Source organism: Petaurus breviceps, unplaced genomic scaffold, assembly GCF_028583685.1.
Source record: "Petaurus breviceps papuanus isolate PSGF00001 unplaced genomic scaffold, PetGlider_PUasm1.0 151, whole genome shotgun sequence".
Lineage (NCBI taxonomy): Eukaryota > Metazoa > Chordata > Mammalia > Diprotodontia > Petauridae > Petaurus > Petaurus breviceps.
Window position 1 is genome coordinate 17,313,385 of NW_027185712.1, and position 27,104 is coordinate 17,340,488.

General features: G+C 37.0%; 1 protein-coding gene and 1 long non-coding RNA gene across 4 annotated transcripts in view; one reads left to right on the top strand and one right to left on the bottom strand.

Moving 5' to 3' along the window:
- The window catches only part of PDCD6 (programmed cell death 6), a 35,416-nt gene that overhangs the window by 2,813 nt on the left and 5,499 nt on the right, over positions 1-27,104 (top strand). The window contains exons 3-4 of one of the 2 annotated variants that reach the window (XM_069076029.1): positions 19,882-19,926; positions 21,683-21,835. In XM_069076029.1, the coding sequence (XP_068932130.1) occupies positions 19,882-19,926; positions 21,683-21,835 (198 nt within the window). Of the gene's footprint in view, positions 1-19,881; positions 19,927-21,682; positions 21,842-27,104 lie in introns of both variants that reach the window. The other variant, XM_069076020.1, reaches the window with a different exon arrangement.
- LOC138152356 (uncharacterized) overlaps positions 1-27,104 on the bottom strand; it is a 68,105-nt gene that overhangs the window by 1,509 nt on the left and 39,492 nt on the right. The gene's annotated exons all lie outside the window — the stretch shown is intronic.

A 27,104-nucleotide genomic window follows, 5' to 3' on the forward strand; every position in this document is an offset into this window, starting at 1 on the left:
TTTTAGTATATTTGAATATCAAGGGAAAAGTAAGGAGTTTAACTACAGAAACAAATCTTAGAGCCAAGAAGATCATTTAGACCCTGATGTTTAGGGACTCTTATTAGAGATCCTGATCAGGTCACCGAAGGAACCAATGGGATTTTTAGGTAATGTTGATGGAGCAAGTTGTTAAAGGTTTTGGAGGACATCCATGTGGCACCTGTAAGGGAACTTGTTGCTATAGAAACTGCTGAAGCTCCCAGGGTTAAGTTGTTACAGAAATGATTGGGAATATCAGATGACACTGAAATAGCACTTTACTATGGAGTGGGGTCCTAAACAGGTGCAGTCATTTGGCGACTATTATTAATCTAGGATAAGATGAATGAAAATTGCTATTGGTATTTCCATATTTAATTCATTTTTATAGGTCCAATTTTTTCTTGTTTCCACTTACTGTCATTTTGAGGTTCCAACTTCTAATTCTGAGCCTCTCTAAGAACGGTAGTTATTAAATAGGTAGCAGTTAGACTCATAAGTATTAGTCTTATTGGAGAAATTTTTATTTCACTAACCAATCTCTTATGTGTTCTCTCCTATTCAATCCAATCTCTCCTATTCGCTCTTATATATAATTATTGTGGACATTGAATTGAAGGTGTGTCAGTTAAGTTTTGATTCAGTTTAAAGTTTAGAAAAGATTGTTCTTCACTTGATGATAAGCAACTGACATAGTAGTTACAGTGGAGGTCCTCATAACATTTTTATTTGTATTAGAGGTAGGAGAACTACCAGATGCATATGATTTTGTAGTTTAAAAAATTTCTGATAACCTTTTGTTTTTACATCACTTTTATTTTCATATATTGTTTCTCCTTTCTTTTTTTCAGAAAACCATTCCTTGTTGCAAAAAATAGAAAAGAAAGCAGGGGGAAAACAGTTCACCAAGATTAATCAAAGTATTAGCCTAGTCTAGCAATGTATTCAATATTACCCAACCTTATTCTTCTGCCTCGGTAAAGAAGTAGGGGGAGAAGTATGTTTCCTCTTTTCTTCAGGGCCATTTATATGTAGTTGTATGTCATTACGCCATACTATTTCATTCTGATGTTTTTTTCTTTCCATGTATTTTGTGTTTTCCCAATTCTACATACTTTGCATCAGCGCATATGTCTTTCCATGCTTTGCTTCATCCTTCATACTCATTGTTAATCATAGTGCAGTAGTATTCTATCACATTCATGCACCATTGTTTAACCATTCTCCGATTAATGGACTTCTACTTTGATTTCTTTTTTTTTTAATATAATTTAAATTATTAGGGAGAACCTTTTTCTTTTCTTTTTTTGCTTTCTTTTTGGAGAGGGGAAAGTAGGGCAATTGGGGTTAAGGGACTTGCCCAAGGTCACATGGCTAGTTTTATGTTAAGTGTATGAGGCCAGATTTGAACTCAGGTCTTCCTGACTTCAGGGCTGGTGCTCTATTCACTGCACCACCTAGCCACCCCCTTCTACTTGATTTCAAAGTAGCTTGGGGGTGCTGTGGATAGAGTACTGGGCCTAGAGTCAGGAAACTCATCTGCTTGAATTCACTAATAGCTGTGTAACTCTGGGTGAGTCACTTAGCCCTATGTGCCTCAGTTTCCTCATCTGTAAAATGAGATGAAGAAGAAAATGGCAAGCCACTCTGGTATCTTTGCCAAGTTAAACCCCTAATGGGTTCACAAAAAATCGAATAACAGCAATTCTTTGCTCCTCCAGAAAATGCTGCTGTGAATATTTTGGTGTATATTAGATCCTTTCTATCTTTTACCTTCTGGAAGATTATGAGTAGTAGGATCTTTGAATCAGAAGGTGTGGACATTTTAGTTACTTAACATAATTCCAAATTGTTTGCCAGAATGAATGGTTAGACTAATTTGTACCTCCTCCTACATTTCCACAGCCCCTACAACATGAATGAAAAAATTAAGGGGGAAAGTATTTATTAGAACTTAGCATGTATCAGGCATTGTGTTACATACTTGGGAATGCAACTATAAGCAAGCAATAGACCCACCCTCAAGCAACCTACTTTTTAATGGGGGAAGTCAAAATAGAAAGGGGGGAAGGAAAAGTATAGGCAGGTGTCAAGGACTTGATCTAGGGGAATGACTGGGAAGAACCAGGAAGACCTGGTTTCAGGAAACTTAAGACAGAAGCCATCACAGTGCAAGGTGCCAGGTTTCGGTGATTCTGGTGGAAGGGTGTTAAAGAGGATGGCCTGAGTAGAGATGTAAGCAGGACAACATGGTCTAGACTTGTAGTTCTGATTGTCATTTTTGCCAGATCACTGTGTATAGTATTGTTTTGATGTGCATGTCTTTATTGTGTTAGTGATATGGAACAATCTTTTCATATGGCTGTTATTTTGCAGTTTTTCTTTTGGGAACTATTTGCTCATATCCTTTGACCATTTATTCTTTGGGGAATGACTCTTGATCTTTTATTTTCATGTGAGTTCTTAGAAAATCAACTTGTATATAACTTATGCCTATGGAAGATTTTTTTTTCTTTCCCAAGACATTTTCAAGTTAAAATTCTAGCACTGATCCCCAGATCCTCAGATTGAGTCTTTTCTTTATTCCTTATAACCCACTTAATCACTAATTCTGATCCATTTTGCTTAAATATGACTGATATCAGTAGTTATAGGAAGAGTAAGTGACAGTAATAGTACAAAAAATTGAGTGACATTTTGGAAATGATCTTTAATGTTACCTAAAGTTCAAAGCAAAAGGGAATCGTTTTTCAGTATCATCTGGTGGATGTTTGGAAAGATGGCAAGCTCGCTTTGGTTCCTGTGCGTAATAGATCTAGAGATTATGCAGTCAATACCTATACGAAGGTAATGTTCCTAGGGACTTTTGTACTGAGAGACTTTTACAATATTTGTGATTTTGGGGGGTTGATTAGTTGATACTCTTTCATTACGTCTCGATTTATATTTTTTCACAAGAATTGGTCAGTATTGGAAGAGTATGAAACTAATTAACCATCAGAGCTTAAAAATCATGTGAAGCTAGAAATCACTTGAACCCAACTGGTCAAGTAGCCACAGAGTCAAATTCTCTTCTGTTCTCATGCTTCTTCCCACATCGAATTCTCTTTTCTTCTGTCTTTATATTAAATGTGATTGCAATCTTGCTACAGATGCCTACTGACCTAGGACTAAGCTCCCACTATCATACTAAAACCTAGGTTATTAATACATTTCAATCCAATTGACTTGGGTTGATTTCTTCTTTATTCAGTGGAAACCTGTAGTTTTAAAAGTAGAATAACCCAGTTATGCTCTTCCACTGTTATTAAATGTGTGGGACTATGTGTACTTCCCTGTTAAATCTGGTTACAGCAATCCTGAATAATTTATGTGAACTCATACTAATATACACTGGGCCCTTTTACAAGACTTGTTTCCATAGAAAAGTTTACTAAAAATGACTGTGAGGAAAGATGAGGTCAGTTAGTATACAGAAAGACAAAAGAAGACTGTTCACTTGCTTTCCATTAAAAAAGATTTATTGTAAGCTATTCCAGGAGTTTGGGAATTTTTACTTAACCCTATCTAATTCACTAACTTTTCTTTGTATTTAACAATATGATGAGGAATTTAACATTAAGATGAGGGAAAAAATGATTTTTTTTAACAGATTTTTTTTTTCTGATCATCCTATAGCTTTCTGTAATAGTAAATAAAACATGTAATTTTAGGGGGCATTTTGGTGATTAGCTGCCTAAATTTTTAAAAATTGCTTTTAACTTTATTGATTACTTTCAGATGTGCACATTGTGTTTATATTAAGAGAAGGTTTCTCCACTTAAGGAGGGCCCATCATAAAAAGAAATGAATGAAACCTGGAGCATGTATAGAACCTATTTATCTGAACATATTCTTATATATTCTTGAATTCATTCCATCCAGCACACATTTTTATACCATTTGCCTCTTTCCCGCATTCTTGCTTGTGGTCCTGTGTAATAGTATAAGGCCTACTTCCAAAGGCTAAATTGGAATAGAGGAAGATTCAGAGTTCATAAGTTACATGTTAATGAGAGCTTATTATCTTCTCCCATTTGAAAAGTCATAATGTCAGCTTCCCCTTAATAATAGATGCAAAGAAAAGACTAGGATTTAGCTTTACTTTTAATTGCTAATTGAATTAGGCTTCTGTTCTGTTCTGACTCTGGTGCCTTGGTGTGGAATTGTTCTCAGAGGCTCTGCCAGAAGATCATAAACTCTGGCAAGATCTATGAAGTTGGAACAGCTTCCGTTGTGGATCTGGTAGTATTTATTTTCAAGGACCAGCTAGCTATGTTTGGAGAGGATCATCACTAGGAGTTTGACTGGGCACTGAATGATAGAACTTTTTAGCCATAGTAAATTGTGAAAACAAAGTCTTGAAATAAAGATGCAGAGAAAATTCGTAATTTTCAAAACCTTCCTCTTTAGTCAATCTTATCTTGCCTTCCATTAAATGGTAGTTTAAGTAATTAGTATTCAAATCTGGAATCCCAACCATATAATAAGATAATGCAACAAAGTCTGTGATTAGAGGGGTAGGGAGCTCTATGAACTAACTGAGCAATGTCTATGAGGATTGCTAGGGGAAAGAAACATTAACATGCCAAATTCCTTATTTTGAATTAGGTTGTTTATGTGACTGAAGGAAAGAGAGGTAAGCAGCTAAATTAAAGGTAATGCCTTTAAGATTAGTTTCCATTTATGGAAAGGAAAACATTCAAACTTGGAGACTAAACATATAGCCAGTGAGATGTGGGGAAATTGTCATTTTTTCTGTAGTTCAGAGGCACATCATGACTAGGCAAATTCCTTTTTTTTTTTTAAGATGCCTTATCTTATTTATTCCTGATTCCTAAAGGTATACTTTTAAATTCATTCGTGTATCAGTTTAGATCAATAGAAGTACATAAACATAAATTGTTCCATTGAACAACTATAATTTTGAAAGGGATCATAAGTAATCTTTTGCTTATACCTGCATTCCAGTTGAATATTTCATTAAAATCATTTATTACAGTATAATGAAAATCTTCAGCAACAAAAATAGAAATTTCCAGCATATGTGGATATTTACATGAAAGTCATCTCTGTAAGGAAAATATTTAACACTTGCCAATCTCCAGGGTTTTTCTCCTTTGAAAATGAAGTATTCAACAATTCAACAATTATTTTAGGTAAGAATTAAAATAGTTTTTAAAAATAAATTCTAGTTTTAAAAGACAGGTAAACATTGACTAGCTTAAATTTTTCTTTATAAAATTTTTTCTTTTTTTCCCAGTTACTTGTAAAGGTAATTTTTTTCACATTCATTTTTAAAAAAAAATCTTGATTTCCAAATTTTCTCCCTCCCTTCTTCTCCTCCCACCTCCCTGAAATATGATATAGGTTATACATGTAGAATCATGCAAAACATTTCCATATTAGTCATGTTGTGAAAGAACAGACCAAAAGAGAAAAAATGAAGAAAGTTAAAAATAGTGTGCTTCAGTCTGCATTCAGATACCATAGCTGAATTTTTTTCAAAGGACTGCATGGACTTAGAAGTCATCGTCATGTCTATAGGAAAAAAAAGTCTTCTCAGCCCAGCACTTTTAGAAAAACACCTGATTTATATTCAAAGGATGCTAGATCTTTTTTAAGCTAGTCCCTTAGGATGACATTGAGACTAGAAGAATAGTCTGAAGAAATTGATTCATGTGTATTTTATCTAACCACTAATTGTGCTCCCAAAGTTTGTTTAGAAGTTGTTTGGCCTAGTAACAAGGTTACAAAAAGTGTTTAGTTCCCCAGCCTGTTCTATAAAAGGCACTTATAGTAGAAATATACATTTTTAGTGAAAAATGATAGAAAACAATACTGTATGAATGTATGGCTTTTCTAACTATATTATGGGTAGCTAGCATTTGTTAAAGAGATGTGGAGGAAGAGAAATTTTGTGAAAAATTTAGATGGAATCAATATATACTTGATGGCCTCAATGCAAAAGTGGCATAGAAGAGGAGGTGAGAAATATGATGGAAAATACGGCTTGTGATTAAGAAATTTTAAAAAGCTAAATGCTTATGGACTACACAGATGCCTTATACCTACATAATATGAATATTTTTGTCAAGAAAAAAAAAGCGGAAAATGTAAGATATGGCTAGCACAAATAAACATCAGAAAAAATGAAAACAATCATGTCCGTATCAACAAAAAACAGCTATTGTTGATGTGGCAGTTAGATATCAGTTGACTGTACCATCAGACCATCATCTTGTTTGATCACATTTCAAAATATTTGCTAAATAAGAAAAAAAATTATAAATATGAAACTAGTTATAAGGTACTTGAAGAAAGAGCTAGACACTGAAGAAGTAGCTGTGTATATACCATAGGTACTCACAAGTATGAAATCATTCCCTTAGGGTCAGAAGCAGAAAAGATGAGTTATAGTGGTTAGTGAATCCCCCGCTGAGAGTATACTAACGCACCAATTTGTTGGCCTCATACGATTAATAGAGTTCTGCTGTCTTTCTGGTTATTTATCCAATATATTCAAGATAATCTTTCAAGGCTTGTCAAACCAGTTGACTACTGCCATACTTTTATTGGAATTGATATTAAAGAAGACATGTTACCATCTGCTTAAGGACCAGAGGTTTTTTCCACTGACTCACAACTGTGTGTTACCTCCCTCATCAGAAAGCGATCTCCTTAGATATTAGAGACTGCACCACGCCTTCCTTGGTGCCCTGAGCCATGGCCCACACAGCGGTGACAGCAGAAATGTCCCCCATGCCCTTCACCTTGCCAGTAGTAATGCCCACTCGAGAGGAAGTAGTGGTTCTGGATGTTAGCAGAACCATGAAACTTGGAGCCTGAGCATCCCTGTAGAGGCTTGGGCTCCTTCACCCTCTCTGTACTCCTTCATACTTTGCTGGCCTTCATCTGCCTTGGATAGGATGAAATCCCTGGGAGAAGCACCTTTGTTCCTGGAGATGCAGTCCTTTCAGAAACAAGACCTCCAACTAACTCCCATTTCCCACTTCCATTTCCACTCCTCCTGGGTAAAAGACAGCAGAGAAAGCACTAACCTACTCTATGCCAGGCTTCCTGGAACCTCAGTGGAAGAACAACCCTGAGAAACCAGACTCCCTGATTCCTTGTTCACTAAGGGAGCTCTCCTTTGTGCTGTAACCGGGTGGTGATTTCCATTCCCTGAGATATTGTAATGCTTTTTCCACCAGCTCAAATAAAGCCTCTGCTTCATAGTGAGGAAGAAGAAAAAAAGAGAAATGTGTAAAAGATAGAAGAAAATGCCAGTAACAGGATAAAACCAAATTTGATGTGTTATTTCTGTTTGAGTAATATCAAGAAAGCTAAGGATAACAAAAAGGGTTTTTCAAAAACAATCTATTTAGAGAAAAGTATCAAAGAAGGAATCAGACTGCTACTTGGGGGAGACAGAACAGTGATAAAGGATAGAGAAAAGGCTTGGATGTTGAACTCTTTATTTTGCTTCATTTTTTTCTGCCAAAGAGAATAATAATCTTAGGACTGGGAAGGGAAGAACAGTAACTTCTGGTAGTTGAGATCCAAGATAAGTAGAGATGTAATAAGAAATCACCTAGCTGCTTTTGATGGACTCTCCTCACTAGGCCCAAATGAACTAACCTAATGTACTGAAATAAATAACTACCCATTTTGATTACTAAGTCACTATCAATCTCTTTGAAAGATTGTGAACAGTGAGAAAGGAACCACCAGATTGGAGAACAGGTTTCCTGATTTTTAAATTACAGAATTTGATTTCATTTCCATTCTGGTGGGTATGTGAGGTGACATCAGAGTTGCTTTAATTTGCATTGCTCTGATTATTAGTAATTTAGATAAATTTTTTCCCACATGTTTGCAGATAGTTTTATTGTCTTTCTTTGAAGACTGCCTGTTCATACAAATCATTTGACCCTTTATCAGTGGAGGAGTAGTTTTTATTCTTCATTTTGTTATATATTTTGTATCTTTATTGGAAGAAAATTATTGCAAAGATTTTTTTTCTGACAATTTAACTGTTGACCTGATAATTTTAACTATGTTGCTTTTGTTTATGCAAACTTAAAATTTTATATCATCATAACAGTCCATTTTACCTTCTGTGAACTCTTAGCTCTTGTTTGGTCATGAACTTTGACTCTTTTCCATAGATGTGAAAAGGTAGTTTTTTCCTTGTTCCTCTAATTTCTGCTGTCACTATTTATATTTGAGTCATGACAAAAGGAAAGAACTTAAAGAATCCTGGAAAAAATTATGAACTGAATTAGAGTTGTGAGTATATATTATTTTGGTATGTGTTTGAGATATTGATGGATGCCTATTTTCTACCAAGTTGCTTTTCTTTGATTTTTGTCAAATAGTGAATTCTTATTCCTGTAGCTGTAGTCTTTGGGTCTACCAGAAACTGTATTACTAGATTAATTTGCTTCTATATGTTGTGTACCTAATCTGATCCACTGATCAATCTACATTTTTAAATGATTTAACCAAATTGTTCTCATTACTATTCTGTAGTATAATTTGAGATCTGGTACTGCTAGGCTCCCTTTCTCCTTTTTTTTTCCTTGAGATTCTTGACTTCATTTTTCCAGATGAATTTCATTTAATATTTGTTTTGTTTTTCTAGCTCTGTAAAATCATGATTTGGTAATTTGATTAGTATAGCACTAAGTAGTGATTTATGTAGTATTGTCCTTTTTATTATGTTGACTCAGCCATGAGCAGTTAATATTTCTCCAATTATTTGTCTCTTTATTTTTGTAAATGGTGTTTTATAATTACATTCTTGTTGTTCTTCTATGGGTGCTGATAGGATGGACCCTCAAGTATGTTGTAAACCATTCTGAAGTTATTTAATTTCATTTTAAGTTAAATTTTATGTTTATTTTTAGTTTACATCATTCATTTCCACAAAATTTTGAATTACAAATTTTCTCCCCATCTTTCTCCTACTCACCACCCCAAAACAGCAATCCCACTGTGTACCCCCTCCCCCAATCTGCTCTCTCCTATATTCTCCCCCCTCCTACTTTCCAGTAGGGCAAGGTGGATCTCCATCCTCCAGTGACTGTATATCTTATTTCCCAGCTGCATGTAATAATAATTATATACACACACACACACACACACACATATATATTTTTTTAAACATTTGATTTTAAAACTTTGAATTCCAGATTCTTTCCCTTCCTCCCTCCTCACCCACTCTTCCTGGGAAGATAAGCAATTCAATATAGGTTGTACATGTGTAGCTATGCAAAACATTTCCATAGTGGAAATATTGTGAAAGATTGACTGTATTTCCCTCCATCCTATCCCACCCCCAACTTGTTCTGTTCTGTACTTTGACCCTGTCCCTTTTCAAAACTGTGTGCTTCTAACTTCCCTCCCCCCAACCTGCCTGCCCCTCCACCATGCCCCCATTCATCCCTTTCCTCCCTAGTCTCCTGTAGGGTGAGATACCCTATTTAGTGTGTATATCACTCCCTCCCTAAGCCAAATTCAGTGAGGGTAAGGTTGACCCATTTCCTTTTGCCTTCCTGTTTTTCCCCTCCATTGTAACAGTCTTCCCTTGCCTCTTCTATATGAGATAATTTGCCCCATTCTGTCTGTTCCTATCTCCCTTCATCATATTCCTCTCTCACCTCTCAATTTCACCTTTTAGGTATCATCCCTTCCTATTCAACTGGTCCTGTGCCCTCTGTCTATGTATACCTGTACACATATATACACACACTAACATGTATTCATAACGCCCATATACCCTCCTATATAGACATATATATGTATGTATACATATATATACACATACATATATATACACACATATACATTTATATTCCCTTCAACTATTCTCATACTGAGAAAAGTTTCATAAATTACAATGATCGTTTTTTCATTTAGGAATGTAAATAGTTTGACTTTGGTAAGTTCCTTATGATTTCTTTTCCCTGTTTACCTTCTCATGCTTCTCTTGCTTCTTGTATCTGAATGTCAAATTTTCTATTCAACTCTGGGTTTTTTTCATCAAGAATGCTTTAAAGTCCTCTATTTCATTGAATGTGACCATATTTTCCCCTGAAACAGGGTACTCAGTTTTGCTGGGTAGGTGATTCTTGGTTTTAATCCCAGCTCCTTTGACCTCCAGAATAACATATTCCAAGCCCTTTGATCCCTCAGTGTAGAAACTTCCAGATCCTGTGTTATCCTGATTGTGTTTCTGCAATATTCAAATTGTTTCTTTTTGGCTGCTTGTAATATTCTCTCCTTGATCTGGGAACTTTGGAATTTGGCTATGACATTCCTAGGAGTTTTCTTTTTGGGATCTTTTTCAAGAGGTGATCGGTGGAGTCTTTTAACCTCTATATTGCCCTCTGGTTCTAAAACATCAGGGCAGTTTTCCTTGAGAATTTCTTCAAGGATGGTTTCTAGGTTCTTTCTTTGATCATGGCTTTTTACCCAATAATTTTTAAAGTATCTCTCCTGGATCTATTTTCCAGGTCAGTGGTTTTTCCAGTGAGGTATTTCACATTGCCTTCCATTTTTTCATTCTTTTGGATCTGTTTAATAGCATCTTGATTTCTCATAAAGTCACTAGCTTCCATTTGCTCTAATCTAATTCTGAAGGAATGATTCTCTTCACTGAGCTTTTGAGATTCTTTTTCCATCTGACAAATTTGGATTTTTAAGGCCTTCTTCTCATTGGCTTTTTGAGCCTCTTTTGCTATTTGAGTTAGTCTTAAAGGTGTTATTTTCTTCAGTCAGGTTGTTGACTCTCTTTTCTCATTTTCTTGCATCATTCTCATTTATCTTCCCAATTTTTCCTCCACTTCTCTTATTTGGTTTTCAAAATCCTTCTTCTTTTTTTTTTTGCTTTATTTCTTTTAGGGCAATTGGGATTAAGTGACTTGCCCAAAGTCACGTGGCTAGTTAGTATGTCAAGTGGGTCTGAAGTCAAATTTGAACTCAGGTCCTCCTGACTCCAGGACTGGTGCCCTATTCACTGTGCCAGTTAGCCACCCCCAAAATCCTTCTTAAGCTCCTCTATGGCCTGTAACCAGTTCGTAATTTTTCTTGGAAGATTTTGGTGTAGGAGTACTGACTTAGTTGTCTTCCTCCTGTTCCATGCTTTGATCCTTTTTATTCCCAAAATAGGAGTCTAAAGTTGAATTGTTGTGCTTGCTTTGCTTCCTTTGCTCATGTTGCTACTCAGTTACTTGACTTTTGAGCTTTTTGCCACAGTAGAACTCTGCTTCCAGAGAGGGGAGCTTTGTCCCAAATTGCTGGGGTTTTCTCAGCTGCTAGAGCTATCAGTTGGATGCCCTCTCAGAAGCCTCCACTGGCTCTGGTACCTGGTTATGCACCCCAGGACCTCCACCCTAGACAGTGATCCAGATCCAAGTATGTTAAAGCAAGAGTGATTACCCCTCAGACTGGTCACTTGGTCCCCCTACAATCTGCAGGGTAGGAGCTCTGAAGCAGCCATGCAGCAGGGGCTGCACGGCCCTGGGGCCTTAGCTGCTTCTCCCTCTGGGGAAAGAGGCCAGATCGCACTCCCAGACCCCCTGTTCCCAAAGTCCATTGACCTCTCACTTTGTCTTTTGCATTTATGGGTTGATAATTTTGGACACTGCCAAAGCTGCTGGTGATCCACTCTCCTGAAGTCTGCTCCAGGGTCTGGTGCCCTGAGGCTAAATAGGTGCATGGGGGGCTGGGATCCTTCCTGCTGGTCTGCCAGGCTGTCTTCAGCGGGAGGTTTGTTTCTCTCTGTCACTTCGTGGGTTTTGTAGCTCTAAAGTTTGTTTAGAATAATTTTTTGTAATTAATTGAGGTGGTTATGGAGGGAGCTCAGGGAGTCTTCCTGCTTCTGTGCTACCATCTTGGCTCCTCCCCCCTGAAGTTATTTTAAATAGAATTTCTTTTTCTATCTCTTCCTCTTGGATTTTGTTAGTAAGTTACAGAAGGACTGGTATTTTATGTGGATTTATTTTATATCCTGCAACTTTGCTGAAGTTGTTTTTTCATTTAATTTTTAGTTGCCTCTCTAGACTTCTCGTAAGTAAACCCCGTATCTTATGCAGAAATCAATAACTTTCTTTTTTCTTTGCCTATACTTATTTTCTTGATTATTTTTTCTTGTTTTATTGCTACAATTAACGTTTCTAGTTCTTTATTAAATAATAATGATCATAAGGGAGATACTTGTTTACCACCTGGTCTTTTTGAAAAGGACACCAGTTTATCCCCATTGCATATAATGCTGGTATTTAATTTTAGATAGATACTACTTATGGAAGTAAGGAAAAAGATCATTCCTGTGTTTTCAGGTAGGGTTTTTTTTGTTTGTTTGTTTTTATTGTGTGTTTAGGTTTCTTTGTTTTTTTAAACAGAAATGCATGTTGTATTTTGCCAAAAAAGTTTTGTGTCTATATAGTCATATGATTTTTTTCTGATTAATTTGGTTGATTATGCTTGTACTTTTCCTAATACCAAATCAAGCCTGTATCTTTTTATATAAATCAGTCTTTTTTGCAAAAATAAATAGGGGAGAGAGAATCAAGGAATGTCTTATTTTGCTATTTTAACAGTTTGTATTCTTATTCTTTGAATGATTGATGAAATTGACTTGTCAGTCCATCTGGTTGGTCCCATAGCGTTTTGTTTGGTTGTTTTTTTCCTTTGGGCGTTCATCTGTGGCTTATTCCTTTCCCTGCGATTCTTTTCACTTGAGTTCTCTTATTTTTTCTCCTGTTAATCTGGACAGTTTATAGTTTTATAAATATTAATCTATTTCTTTTAAGTTGTTGTTTTATTGGTGCGTAGTTGAGCAAAAGTTTTTATTCACTTGTGAATTATTTTTGATACTGGTAATTTAGTTTTCCAAGAAACATACTTGAAACCTCAAGATTCACACAGAGTTAAAATGGGGGTGAAGCAGAATTTTATTATGCCTTAGATGAGTTTTTCAAAAGCAGAAGTGTCAGTTTTGAATTCAGACAAGGCGACAGTAGATATAGACTAAAGTATTATGTTTGTTCAGAAACTCAAACTTCACAACTACAAGTTGGGTAGAGACAAAAGAATGCAGTTCATATAATAAGATGTGGGGACTTCAAAGTCAGTGATTCAACAGTGTGATGTAACCAAGAAAGTTAATTTAGTCTCTTGGCTACTTCATTGAGAAGTATATTAGCAAAAGCCTTGCTGTACTTTTGGTCCGACCACATTTGGTATTCTCTTTTCACTTCTGGGCATGATGTTTTGAGACTTGGATAAAATGGAAAACATCCTGAGGAGGGCAATTAGGATGGTAAAAGACCTCAAAATAATGTCAAGTAAGGATTAGTAGAATAAGGATGGTTAGTGTACAGATAAGAAACTAACTGTAATAGGGAAGAGGGTTGAGTCTTGTTTTATTTGGCCCCAAACCACAACTGGGAACAACAGGTCACAAAAGAAGCAAATTCAGGCTTTAGTATGAGGAAAATTTCCGAAGAATCAGCTATCCAAAAGTAGACTGGTCTACTTTTGAGAAAAAGATATGGCATACAATTCAAATAGCTTCATCTTGTCCTATTTATACATATGACTGGCACTGAGAAATGGGAAATGGATAAAAAGCTCTTCACATACTCTTCAGGCTACCAAGCTGGCCTTCTCTCTGGTTCTCACACACAAACAACACTCTGTCTCCTGTCTCGATGCTGGTGCCCTATGTTTGGAATGCATTCCCTCCTTATACTTTTCCTTAAAATCAGTTCAAATGCCATTTCCTAAATGAAACCTTTATGCTCTTTACCCATGCTTCTAGTGTTTCCTCTGGTAAATTACCTTAAATTTTGTGCACGTGTGTGTGTGTTTTGTCTCTTTTAAGAGAATATAAGCTCCTTAAGGACAGAAAGTGCTTGATTTTTGTCTTTATATTCCTATGACCAGGCTTTTAATAAATGATTGCTGATTAATTGATCAACACAAATTTTCACCATTTCCTAAGGAAGTTTAATTGAAGTAAATCATTTGCCATGATTAACAATTCCAAAGAGTTTCCAAACCCTCTTATCCAGGAAACACTTGCTCCCCCCAAGCAGAGTCGTATGGCAGCCGAGACCAATGCTAGTTTAGAATATAAATTTGTTCTTAAAATGTTTTGGAGGAAAACAATAGGAGATTAATAGCAGTGTTACTTCATAAAACACCAAAAAATAGAAGATAAAACAGTCTTATAGAGAGATTGAAGCCAAATCACTCAAGAAAGACCAGAAAATGGAAAATTTGCCGATATTATTTTTAAACAAATATTTTTCTCTGTCAATGACAGTAAAGCTTCTAATTTGGACTAATATCGCCATATCTAATGTACTGTGTGAAGAAGTAGAAATTGCACCAAGGAAAAAAGAGGCAGAAAGAACACCAGGACTAGACCAAGTATAAGTATACCCAGAGGAGTTATGTGCTGGAGGTGATAAAAAAAAAAATGAGTGTCTTGAGGGAGAAGTTCTAAAGATAGCCGAGAGAGAAAGAGGGTGCGAACTCTTCGGGAAAGTCCTAGATACCTTTGTTTCTGGGAAAAAAAAAAAGATGATGGATAAAATGTCAGCAACTATCAACCCCCAGATGCCTTTTTTTCTGTCCCTCCAAAAATTTCATGAGAATTAGCTTCACACGTATTAAGGACATTCTTGATAAATGGAATAGGTAGACTTTTATAGATAGCCTTTTATAGATATACAGTAAACAGTATACCTTTACAGTCATGCAATAGACTGAAAATCACAGAGGCTGCAACATTCTACTGTGCTTGTTTTTTTGTTGACTTAAAAAAATAAAATTTGAACAAAATACCTCCTTAAAGTATGTTACCAGCAAGATATTTTCTAAACATATTAAAATCACAAGATTCATTGAAAAATACCACAATACATATAACTTTGCCTGAGGTGACTAAAAAGTGAGGTAAAAAAAAAAAAGGAACCATGCTGCCAAAGTCCTGTAATAGAGGACATCCAGTGCAGAATACAGCGAGGAGTGAATTGATTGGAGAAATGCAGATTAAAACAGCTCTGAGGACCTACCTCACACCTATCAAATTGGCTAATATGACAAAAAAGGAAAATGATGGATGTTGGAGAAGATGTGGAAAAACTGGAACACTAATGCAACTGTTGTTACAGTTGTAGACTGATCCAGCCATTCTGGAGAGCAATTTGGAACCTGTGCCCAAAAGGCTATAAAACTGAATCCAGCAATAACACTGCTAGTTCTATATCCCAAATCGAAGGGATGCCCATCAATTGAAGAATGACTAAGCAAACTGTGGCATATGATTATAATGGAATATTATTGTGCTATGAGAAATGACAAATAGGATGGTTTAAGAAAAACCTGCAAAGACTTCCATGAACTGATACAAAGTGAAGTGAACAGAACCAGGAGAACATTTTGCACAGTAACAGCAATATTTATTGATGAAGAACTGCGATTGACTCAGTTATTCTCAGCAATAAAATGATTCAAGGGGGCGGAGCCAAGATGGCAGAGTAGAGCACGACCTCCCCACATCTCCGGCTTCCACCTTCCCCAATCCATGTTAAAAAGGGACTCTAAACAAACTTTGGAGCTGCAGAACCCACAAAATGACACAGAGAAGCTAACCTCCCGCTGAGGAGAGCCCAGCAGGCCTGCAGGAAGCAGCACTCTGGGCCAGCCCAGCCCCACACCAAGGCTTTAGCCCCAGGGCGGGCCTGACCAGCCACAGATGGAGGGACTCCAGATTAGCAGCAGCTGTGGCCGTTTCCAGATTTATCAACACACAGATGCAAAGGACAAAGTGAGAGGTCAGTGCAGTCTGGACTTTGGGACCAGTAAGTGGGAGTGCGTGGCTTTTGCCCCCGGGGGCGAGAAGCTGCTGAGGCCCCCGGCACAGCCAGCCAGCTCCACGTGGCAACTTCAGCTCCTGGCCTGCAGAGTGTAGGGGGACCAAGCACCAGTCTGAGGGGTAATCACTCTTGCTTTAACCTGCTTGGATCTGGATTGCAGTCTAGGGTAGAGGTCCTGGGGTGTATGTCCAGCTTGCCAGAGCTTATGGAGACCTCAGAGAGGGTACCCATCTAATACCTCCGGCAACTGAAAATCCCAGCGTTTGGGACAAAAGTTCCCCTGTCTGGTGGCAGAGTCCTACTGTGGCAAAAAGCCCAGGGGTCAAGTGACTGAGGGGCGACGTGACTAGGCAAAGGAAACAAAGCAGACAGAAGATTCCAATATTACACTGCTATTTGGGGGACAAAAAGGAGCAAAGCATGGAACAGGAGGAAGACAGTGAAGTCAGAACTCCTGCACCAAAATCTTCAAGGGAAAATACGAGTTGGTTACAGGCCATAGAGGACCTTAAGAAGCAGATAAGAGAAGTGGAGGAAAAATTGGGAAGAGAAATGAGAACAATGCAAGAAAATTATGAAATGAGAGTCAACAGCCTGACTGAGAAAAATAACACTTTGAAAAACAGACCGACTCAAATGGCAAAAGAGGCTCAAAAAGGCAATGAGGAGAAGAATGCCTTAAAAAGTCGAATTTGCCATATGGAAAAAGAATCTCAAAAGCTCAATGAGGAGAATCATGGCTTCAGAATTAGACTGGAGCAAATGGAAGCTAATGACTTTATGAGAAATCAAGATGCTGTTAAACAGATCCAAACAAATGAAAGAATAGAAGGCAATGTGAAATATCTCATGGGAAAAACCACTGACCTGGAAAATAGATCCAGGAGAGATCATTTAAAAATTATTGGACTACCTGAAAGCCATGATCAAAGAAAGAACCTAGAAATCATCCTCCAGGAAGTTCTCAAAGAAAACTGCCCTGATGTTTTAGAACCAGAGAGCAAAACAGAGGTTGAAAGAATCCACCAATCACCTCCTGAAAAAGATCCCAAAAAGAAAACTCCTAGGAATATTAGAATCAGGTTCCGGAATTCCCAGATTAAGGAGAGAATATTACAGGCAGCCAGGAAGAAACAATTTGAATATTGTGGAAACAATCAGGATAACCCAGGACCTGGCAGCTTCTACACTGAGGGATCTAAGGGCTTGGAATATGATATTCCGGAGATCAAAGGATCTGGGGTTAAAACCAAGAATCACCTACCCAGCAAAACTGAGTACCATGTTTCAGGGGAAAATATGGTCATTCACCGGAATAGAGGACTTTCAAGCATTCTTGCTGAAAAAAACCCAGAGTTGAACAGAAAATTTGACATTCAGATACAAGAAGCATGAGAAGGCAAACAGGGAAAAGAAATCATAAGGAACTTATCAAAGTTGAACTATCATTCCTACATGTTAAAATAATAATTGTAATTTATGAAACTTTTCTCAGTAGTTGAAGGGAATATATATATATATATGTCTATATATGAGGGTATATGGGTATATGAATACATATGTGAATGTGTGTATATATGTTTACAGGTATACATAGATAGAGGGCACAGGACCAATTTAACAGGAAGGGATGATACTTAAAAGGTGAAATTAAGAGGTGAGAGGAATCTAATGAGAGGAGATGGGGAGAGACAGATTGGGGTAAACTATCTCTTACAGAAGAGGCAAAGTTACAATGGAGGGGAAGAATAGGAAGGCAAAAGGGAATGGGTTAACCTTATTCCCTTTGAATTTGGCTTGAGTAGGGAATGAAATACACACTAAATAGGGTATCTCACCCTACAGGAGAGTAGGGGAAAAAGGGGATGAGAGCGGGGATGATGTAAGGGAGGGCAAAAAAAAGAAAGGTTATATTGAAATTCTTTTTCAAATAGTGTAAAATTAGCATTTATAATTCTTATTTTATGATGGTATCTTTAGGCATTAATAACTCCTTACTTAAAACTGTTATTTCTTTCAAAGTCTTTTAGTAATAATGTAATCATTTACATTTTCAAAAATTAAACTTTTTTAAAGCAAAAAAAAAATACAGTGATTTAAGATAATCCCAAAGGACTAATGATGAAGTGTACTATTTGCCTCCAGAAAAAGAGCTGATATTGATTGAATACAGTTATGAAGCATGCTATTTTCTACTTTTATTCTTTTATTCAAGTCTTGTACAAAATTACTAATATGAAAATGTTTTACATGATTGCACATGTATAACCTCTATCTGATTGCTTAACTTCTCAGGGAGGGAGGCATATAATTTGGAACTCAGCTTTAAAAAATGCTTAAAGATTGTTTAATATGTAATTCGGAATACATACATATATATGTATGTGTATGTGCACATATATATGTATGTGTGTATATACATATATATGTATATTTATACACACACACACATATATATATGTAGAGAGACAGAGAGGGTTATATTCCAAATGTTTTTGAAAGAAAAACAAAAAAAAAAAAAGAAAGGAGTGAATATCTACCTGATAAAAGCCATCAGGCTTTCCTTCTTGTATTAATTACATCAGAGTTCTGTGGTGGTACAGATTCTCCTGAATAAGAATGATTTCTTAAAAGAACTTGGCTGAGTTATCCACAGTGGAAAAGCCAAAGAGATAAAACATGTTCATTGTTCAGATTACATTATATAGGTGCCTGAACAGCTTATAAACCTGGTTGGTTAGCACATGAGACAGATCTTGTGAGACAATGAGCTGGGCCCAAAATTGAATTAGAAGGAAGAGAATGCCCTGAATTGTCTTGGAAAAATTGTATAATGCTTTTAGTAACCCTCAAGTTTTTTTCCCAAAACCAAAAGCCCATCTTTTTAAACAATATTCTTCTGAAGGTGACATATGGCTTAAAATCATGACAGTTTAGTTTCCAAAGAATTAATCACAGGTTAAACAAAAAACGAGGAGATGCAATGTGAGTGTAAAGTAGACTGTCAGGATATTGCCCGAAATGAAAAAAAATTGTGTACCAGAAGTGGCATAAAAGAGATCATAGAAATGTCCCAGTAAAAACAGGTGTGTCAGTCAGTGAGAGCAGTGGATGAGATGAAGGAGGTTTTGTGTCCTGTTGACTTAATGTCAAGAGAATGAATAAGTCACCTCACCTTTGGCATATTGTGGGCTGTTCACCAGGAAGACATGGGTAAGAGATGAATAGAATGAGCAAGTGTGGATGAATTGGGATTTATAACAGTGGGTGGAGTATCCACATAGATGCCATCACAGATTTATTTAAGAATAGATAACCAACTTCTTTGACCCTCGGCATAGCTACTTTCAGCAGTTTAAAGGTAGAGACTAAGTAACAGAGGGGAAAAAAATCTCACCTTCTCAAGAAGACAGCTCAGTTTTAAAGTTGATGTTTTGTTAGTAAAAGTTTTGCAGGTCAGTTAATTTGTTGAAAACTGGAAAATCAGAAGATAATGATCTCAGATGATTTTATCTCATATAACTTGCTACAACTGAGGGATACATACAAATCAAATAATTTCCTGAAACAGTTTTAGATGGATTTGCCCATAAAAGTAACTATAGCTATCTCTCCCCTCCTGCCTTTTAAAAAATGTTTTTGTTTCTGGTCAGTGTAAAAATACACACAGGGACATAAATGATTAAGGTATATTGGTAAATGGCTAAGATAATGTTGAGAAGAAGATTGTACATTCTGACTTTCTGTAAGTATTTACTTCTGTAACAATTCTGTAAGTTGTCCTGTCATATTATTTTAGCTCTGAAGTTAATAAAGTCAGTGCCTCAGATTTTGTAAATTACAGGTATGAGTTGGCCAGTATTCCACCTATTGCCTATAAAAATGATTTTTCATTATGTTTAATCCAAGTTGTTTTTGGTTTTAGGCACATGGACTCCGTTTAATCCTGTGACTGTAAGATCTATCATATGTAAGTAAAAATTGTGCTTCATCATGTAACAATTAATTTGGATACTAGTTCATCTATCTGCCATGTCCCTGAGGCATCTTAGCTTGTCTAAAACCGAACTCATCTTTTCTTCTTACACCCATTTTTCCTTATTTCACTATTCTACTGACAGGAAAGATGGCTTTGACTCCTTCCCCACACTCCACCCCCATTCCCATTTGATCAGTTGCTGTGGTTATTTCCCACTTCCCTGCCCTTATGCAGCCTGTCCCCCATCCAGGAGTGCTCACCTTCACAGTCCCCTAAACAGACACTGCAAGTTTGGAATCCCCAGCTTCCTTTAAGGGACAACTCATGTCACCTCTTCAAGAGACCTTTCCTCATACCCCCAGTTAAGATGCTTTCCCCCTTCAAAAGTCACGTTTTATTTGCATATGTTCTATATGTATATTTGTGAATATACTATATCTCCCCCAAGTAGAATGTAAGATCCTTGAGAGTAGGAACTGTTTAACAGTACTGATTGATTATTCTGTGCCTGCTTGTAATCATACCTTTTTATTTTTGTGTCTTAGGTTTTTAGAGCTTGAAGGTACCCAGCCCCTAAGAAATATATTCATGCATATCTCCACCCTTCTTCTCTCTCCCTGCCTCCCTTGCCCCCTCCAGTTTTACACACGAGGAAATAGTCTTGTAGAAAGCAGATGACTTGACAGAGGTCATACAGAGTCACATAGAAATTGAGTTACAAAGCTAGGACCCGAATCCAAGCATCCTGGCTCACTGTTTTTTTTCCATTGTACCATGAGGCACAAATACATACATGTATGTAATTGTAACATCAGCAAAATTAGAAAGAACTCTTACTGAACCTTGAGTCAAAAAATCTGTATTCAGCTCCTAACTTTGCCGCAGGGTAAATGGGTGACCTCAGACAGATCACAGAGCCTCCATTTTTTCATCTGTAAAGTGGGGATAGAATTTGTTCTCTGTCATCCTCCCAGTATTATTGTGATTTCCCAGTGAGAGAACGTGAATAAGAGTGCTATACATAAAGACACTAGCCAGGATGGCAGTTCTTTATGCAATCTTGGGTCATTTTATAGTGCTCTGCACACATAACCATAGAGACTGTAGATGAGGGGGAGTATGTCTTTGTAGGGGATATCTGCAGAAGCTGGTGTAAGAGCAGAAGGGCTTCCTTCTAATGAGAACTCTTATCTTATATTTGAGTTTGATGGTATTAATGTCGTCCTAGAAGGACATGAATGTTGACTCAGTTAACAAGCATTTATTAAGCACCTACTATATACCAGGTACTGTGCTAAGTGGTAAGAATGCAAAGAAAGGTAAAAGACAGTCTCTGCCCTCAAGGAGCTCCTCCAAGTAGTGTGTGTATACTGAGCTCTGTATATTCATTCACTCATTTGTTCTTATGATTAACCATACCTGTTTGTAACTGATGGAAATTTGGGCCTGTAGCCAGGGAGCACAAGCTTTCTTCTGTGCAGAGTTAACCAGCCTGTCCAGGAATTGAGCACATAACCTCAACTTCTAAAGTACCATGATCTTTTGCTAGCAGAACAGAGACATGGACACCTTAACACATCTCTCTTCCCCTAAAAGATTGGTTTTAAAAGGCTGAAATTGTTGGTGGCATGAACTTTCCTTTTAGACTGACCTTAATACAACTTAACTAAATCTGTTGCAGTATGAATATGTTCTGGTATGATGTCTATTAACATTATTGTCGTGGTTTTTTTCCCTTTTGGTTTAGCAATGTTTGACCGAGAGAACAAAGCAGGAGTGAACTTTAGTGAATTCACTGGAGTTTGGAAGTATATCACAGATTGGCAGAATGTTTTCCGGACATATGATAGAGACAACTCTGGAATGATTGACAAAAATGAACTAAAGCTAGCGTTATCAGGTTTCGGTAATTCATTTACTCTTATTGTATAGCATATTTCATTTTGGAAGCTAGGTAGAATTTTTGTTTTTTGTTTTTAATTTTTGGTTGACTTTGGGGCTTTAATTTCAGATTCATTAAAAGTTTTTGTTTATTTACATCCAGACATTATCTTGAGATGAGACATAAATTATTATGATACAATTTTGTCCAAAATGAGATAAGGGCTATGCAAGGTTTTCAATTGTTGTGAAGTTGAGTGATTAAATGAAATTGAGAATGGTGGCTTTGTAAATAATTTGAAATAAAAAAATGAAAAGAAAACTCTGTAGGCAACCAATCTGAGGTGAATTGGTAATTTAATTTTGTGGTTCAATTTAAAATATTGTACTGGAAAAGTAACTAGTTAAAACTTTTCTGAATTGTCAGGGCTTACTTTTTAGTAAATAACATTTTTTAAAATATAAGGAGCTTTTGTTCTTTCCCATTCTCAAAAGCAGCTTGCTCATACATACATCATGCATACATACATATGTGTGTATTATGTGTATATGTATGTCAACCTTGAGTGTCTTAAAAGAATTTTGGTTTTGAATTGCTTTGAGAAAAATACTTACATAGTACCTCTCCTAGATGATTCAAAGTGCTTTATAAGCTTTAAGTAGTTTTATACGTCTGTGAGTTAGCTAGGGAAGAGATGGAGTTTTTTGGAGGAAGAAATCAAGGTGTTAAATTACTTGCCCAAAGTTTTTTAGTCGTGATGCCCCAAGATAGTATATCTCAGTTTGTATTTTGTGAGTGTAAAAAATTTACAAGGAAGTAATTTGTCATCTAATACTCAGTTCATCATGCTCTGTGTTAGGAAAATCTTTATAGTTTTTTTAAAAGCTTCTCATAAATGTTCCTTAGAAAAATAGTAAAGATGAGTTCAAGTAAAATTAAATATTCAAGCTGTTGGGTATTAAATATAGGCATACAGCATTAATATTAGTTTATACAAAACTGACTAAATGATGCTGACTTTCTCCTTATTTTCTCTATACTCACTCAAGATTCTCATTTCCTCTTCGTTTCTTCTTTTGTTCCTTCTTAGGTGTACATTGAAACAGAGTGGCTAATGAGAGAGAGAGAGTTTGGGGTGAGAGGGCTCAACTGTCCTAAACTGGCCTGATGTTTACATGTCTCAGAGGGTGGGGCACTTTTCATTTCATTCTGAGGGACTCAGCCACAGCATCTCTACATCAGAATCGGGGACCTTAAAATGGAACTAGTTTTGTCTGGTGGGGACTAGAAAAGAAAGAGAATATTTGGAAGTAGTTGGTTAGCCAGGCTACAGTGACCAACAAAACAAAAATTTGATTCTTTAAATGCACCTCTGTAAGGGCATATCTTATCTCTGTATCCCCACACTCAGCAGATAGCTTAAAGGCAGTAAGCCTTTGATCAATGGCCTTTTAAGTCAGCTTGAATTAGTCTAGGGAATGGAGAGAACTGGAGCCTTTAGGGAGAGTGTCCTCCTGGGGGACCTGGCCTGGTAAGAGCTTTAGCAAAAGCATCAGTGACTCATTCCCATGTTGGTCAGGAGAAGTAGGCAGAAGCACACTACTGCAGAACATGATGCTGTAAGAAAGATCGGGGAGAAAAGTGCTAGGTCAGTGGTCCTTAGTGTGAGCATTACTTGAGAGGCAGCTCCAAACTAAAGTCTGCTCTGAATTATTAATGTACCACATCTGGCATCCTTGCCCATCCTTCTGGCCACACTGAGTGTTTCTCTGCCTGCTACAAATTTAGGGATGTTGCTGAAAATGTTACGTATAGATGACCAACCAGGGAGAGTGTGCTTGTTAAGTTAGTTTTCTTGGTCACCAGGATGCAGGTAGGCCTGGTTCATGTTATGGGAATCTTAGAGCTAATAGTTTTCACTGAAACCTAAATTCCTGTATACTTTTTTGCTTTAAAAAAAATTCTTGTTTGAAACTTTGTTTGGCAATTCAAAGTCTGTTCTTCCCATTTCCTATTCCTTCCCTCCAAAAGCATTTTTAGAAATTTAATAAGTTTCAATAATCTCCCCATTTTTCATAAAAGGAGAGTTCCTATAGTTTTACCTTTCACGCTTGAATTCTTTAAAAACTATTTGATTTTTTGTATTTAGAAGGAAATGGAAATTCTAACTTAGTTATAAGCATTTTTATTTAATTTTGGCTCCTTATTTCCTCTGTCCATAAATTAAGAAAACTGCTTATTAGAAGACATTTTTTATTTTATTATAGCAAGAAACCTAAATTAAATAAGGGTTAGTGTCAGCAAGCATTATTAAGCACCTGCTATATATGCTAGGCATCATGCTTAAGTGCTAGGCATACAAAGAAAGGCAAAACAGCCAATCCTAACTCTCCAGGAGCTCCTATTACAGGATTTATTTTATACCAGTCGTGACAATGTCTCCCGTTTATGTAGTGCTTTAAAGTATGCAGGGTGCTTTTCCAACGTGATGACCCTACCAGGTAGATAATACAAATCTCATCCCTATTTTTTGGAGGAGGAAGCTGAGGAGGCACCAACTTCACTTCCAGCTGCCTCCTTTTTCTTTTTTCTTTTTATCTCTCCCTCCCCCTCTCCTTCTTCCCCTCCTCCCTCTTCCCCTTTCCCTCTTACTTCTCCCCTCTTCCTTCCCTTTCTCTTCTCTCTCTCCCTCCATCTTTCCTCTTCCCTTCCCTCTGTCTAGATAGGGTATCATACCCTTTACCTGCAGGTGCTCTGCCCAAAGGAATGTAAATTTTGATCTCCCAAACCTCTCAAGATATCTTGGGGTTTATGGGGTAGATATCTTTCCTTTTTTTTTTTGAAGGGCAATTGGGGTTAAGTAACTTGGCCAAGGTTACACGCCTAGTTGTTTTTTTGTGTGTGTGTATGTGTGTGTGTGGGTGTTAAGTGTCTGAGACTGGAACAGAACTCTGGGTCCTTCTGTCTCTGGGCCTGGCGCTTTACTCACTGTACCACCAAGCCACACCAGTACATATCTTTCTTAAAGATCATGCCATAAAACCAAATCACTCTGGTTCTCATTGATTTGCCAACAAAAGTCTTATTCCAAACCTCACTTGGTCATTATATGGGCCCTGATTGGCTTAGACTAAATGTAAATAAAAATTGTTTCTGTTTCAGCCAGAAATCCTGAGGGTCTTCCCCTCCCAGATTGTGAAAGAGACCATTCTTTGCCTCATTTCTTACTTAACCTTAATCACTGATTGGGCATTGCCTCAAATCAAACTGAAACCTTTTAAAGACCAAGGCCAAGTTCTCCCACTGTATCAGGGCCACCTCCAGGCCTTCTCTGTATCTAGCTGCTGGACCCAGATGGCTCAGGAGGAGAAAGTGAGACTGGTGACTTTGCACAGCCCTCCATCGCTGAAATCCAATTTACTTGCATATAGTGGCATCGCCTCCCTGATGTCTTCTGATGTTTCCTCCCTGATGTTTCTGAGCTCTTCGTAGTGGAAGAAGAGCAAAGTGGGGACAGTCATGGATATTTGAGCAGGACTGAGCTGAAGCGCTCCGACGCCTCTTCTCCTTGTTCAGGATAAAGTGTAACTGCAGAGATAGCTGGAGACTGGAAGAGATGCTTAACACATAGGATGAGGAAAGGCTTGTAGGATATGGACCTTGAGCTGAACATTGAAGAAGGCACTATTGTGTATGAGGAAGAGAAGATAGGCCAGTCTTACTGAAATGTATTTGTAAGAAGGGGAATAATTAGAATTCAGTCTAGAAGGTAAGTGGAAGCCAGATTGTATAAGACTTTATATACCAGGGTTTTTCTTTTATTTAGAGTTGCTAGAGAGCTAGAAGAGCTTCTTGAGCATAGGAATAGCATGGTCAGGGCTGTACTTTAGCTACATGGATTTGGCATCTGAAGATGTTGGGTTGGAGAGGGATCTTAATTTCTCCAGGCAAGCAAGTGGTACAACATGGAGTACGTACAATCATTTACTGCCTAAGTAGGAAGTATGTAGGAAAATAAATATGGTGAGGCTATCTCTCTGATTTCTCTGTCTGAGCTCTGGATGAACAGGGGAGAAATCATTCTGCTTCTGCTGTGTGGTTTATGTGCCATAATTTTTTGTATTGGTGTTCTGATTTTAAAAGCATAGCATTAGCGTCTCTACCTACCTCAAGGGAAAATGGGCAAGTTTCAAGATAGTTGTCAGTCAACAGATGTTCATTGAGTTCACATTATGTACAAGGCAGTATGCTGGACCTGCTGTAGGAAATAGTAAAGTACTTTGAGTTTCTGTGGAGGTATTATGTAAATATTTTTCTTTGCATGTTTTACTTTATCAGTAAAGTGATTAAGCTAATCATATAGGTAATTAACTGTGAAATTCACTCAGACAATAGGTATAACTTATCCTTGCAAAGATTCCAAGGAACCTGACAGTCAAATGCAAATATTTTGGCATCTGGAACTTGTCTTCTGAATAAGTAAGAGTACAACGGTAATGTACGTAGTGGAAATAAAAGTTTAAAAAAGGGAAAAATAGGTAAGATGCTTTTTCTCTCTTAGATGCAGCTCTCAGGCCTTTATTCAAGGTATGGCTGCAAGTATACTCATCTTTGACTGTTTTGAGAGCTGATTTTATAGTATCAGAAGATATATTCAGTGCATCTTAGCTTACATTCTAGGTTTCAGCCATAACTGTGACTCGTAACTCTTGTCAAACCATTATTTTAAAATTCATCAACAAAATCAGTAATCCTCAACTTTTTGTTTGTCACTGATGGTTGTTGAAGTACATGGGACATTCTGATTAGGTTTTCTTCTGTCAAAACTTTATTAATTTTATCTTTACTTTTTGGGGGGAAGGGATCCAGTTACTCTAACTAGATTGTTTTAAATTTTTTTACTTTGTATTTAGTTTGGGCTTCATAAACTTTCAGAGCCATCTTCAGTCATAATTATACTAGGACAATCCTTGATTTGGTAGCTGCTTAAATTGTATAAGCATATGTGTCTGGAGACTAGTCAGTATTTTTTTGATGTGTATATTAGACAGAGGCTATTTTTTATCTTGATTTCGCCTTTTTTCCTGGGTTTACTTTCCAGTTCAGCTACCATGCCTGTTGCTGAACCCCCCCCCCCCTTTTTTTTAAACCTGCTGTAGCACCATCTAGTGCCCAGGATAAGTAAATCAACATCAACAATTTGGATAAATTTTTTCCCATTGTGTCTACAGAGAATAATTCTGATTCATTTTTATTTCTATTCTGGAAAGATTTTTTTTTTTTAAGA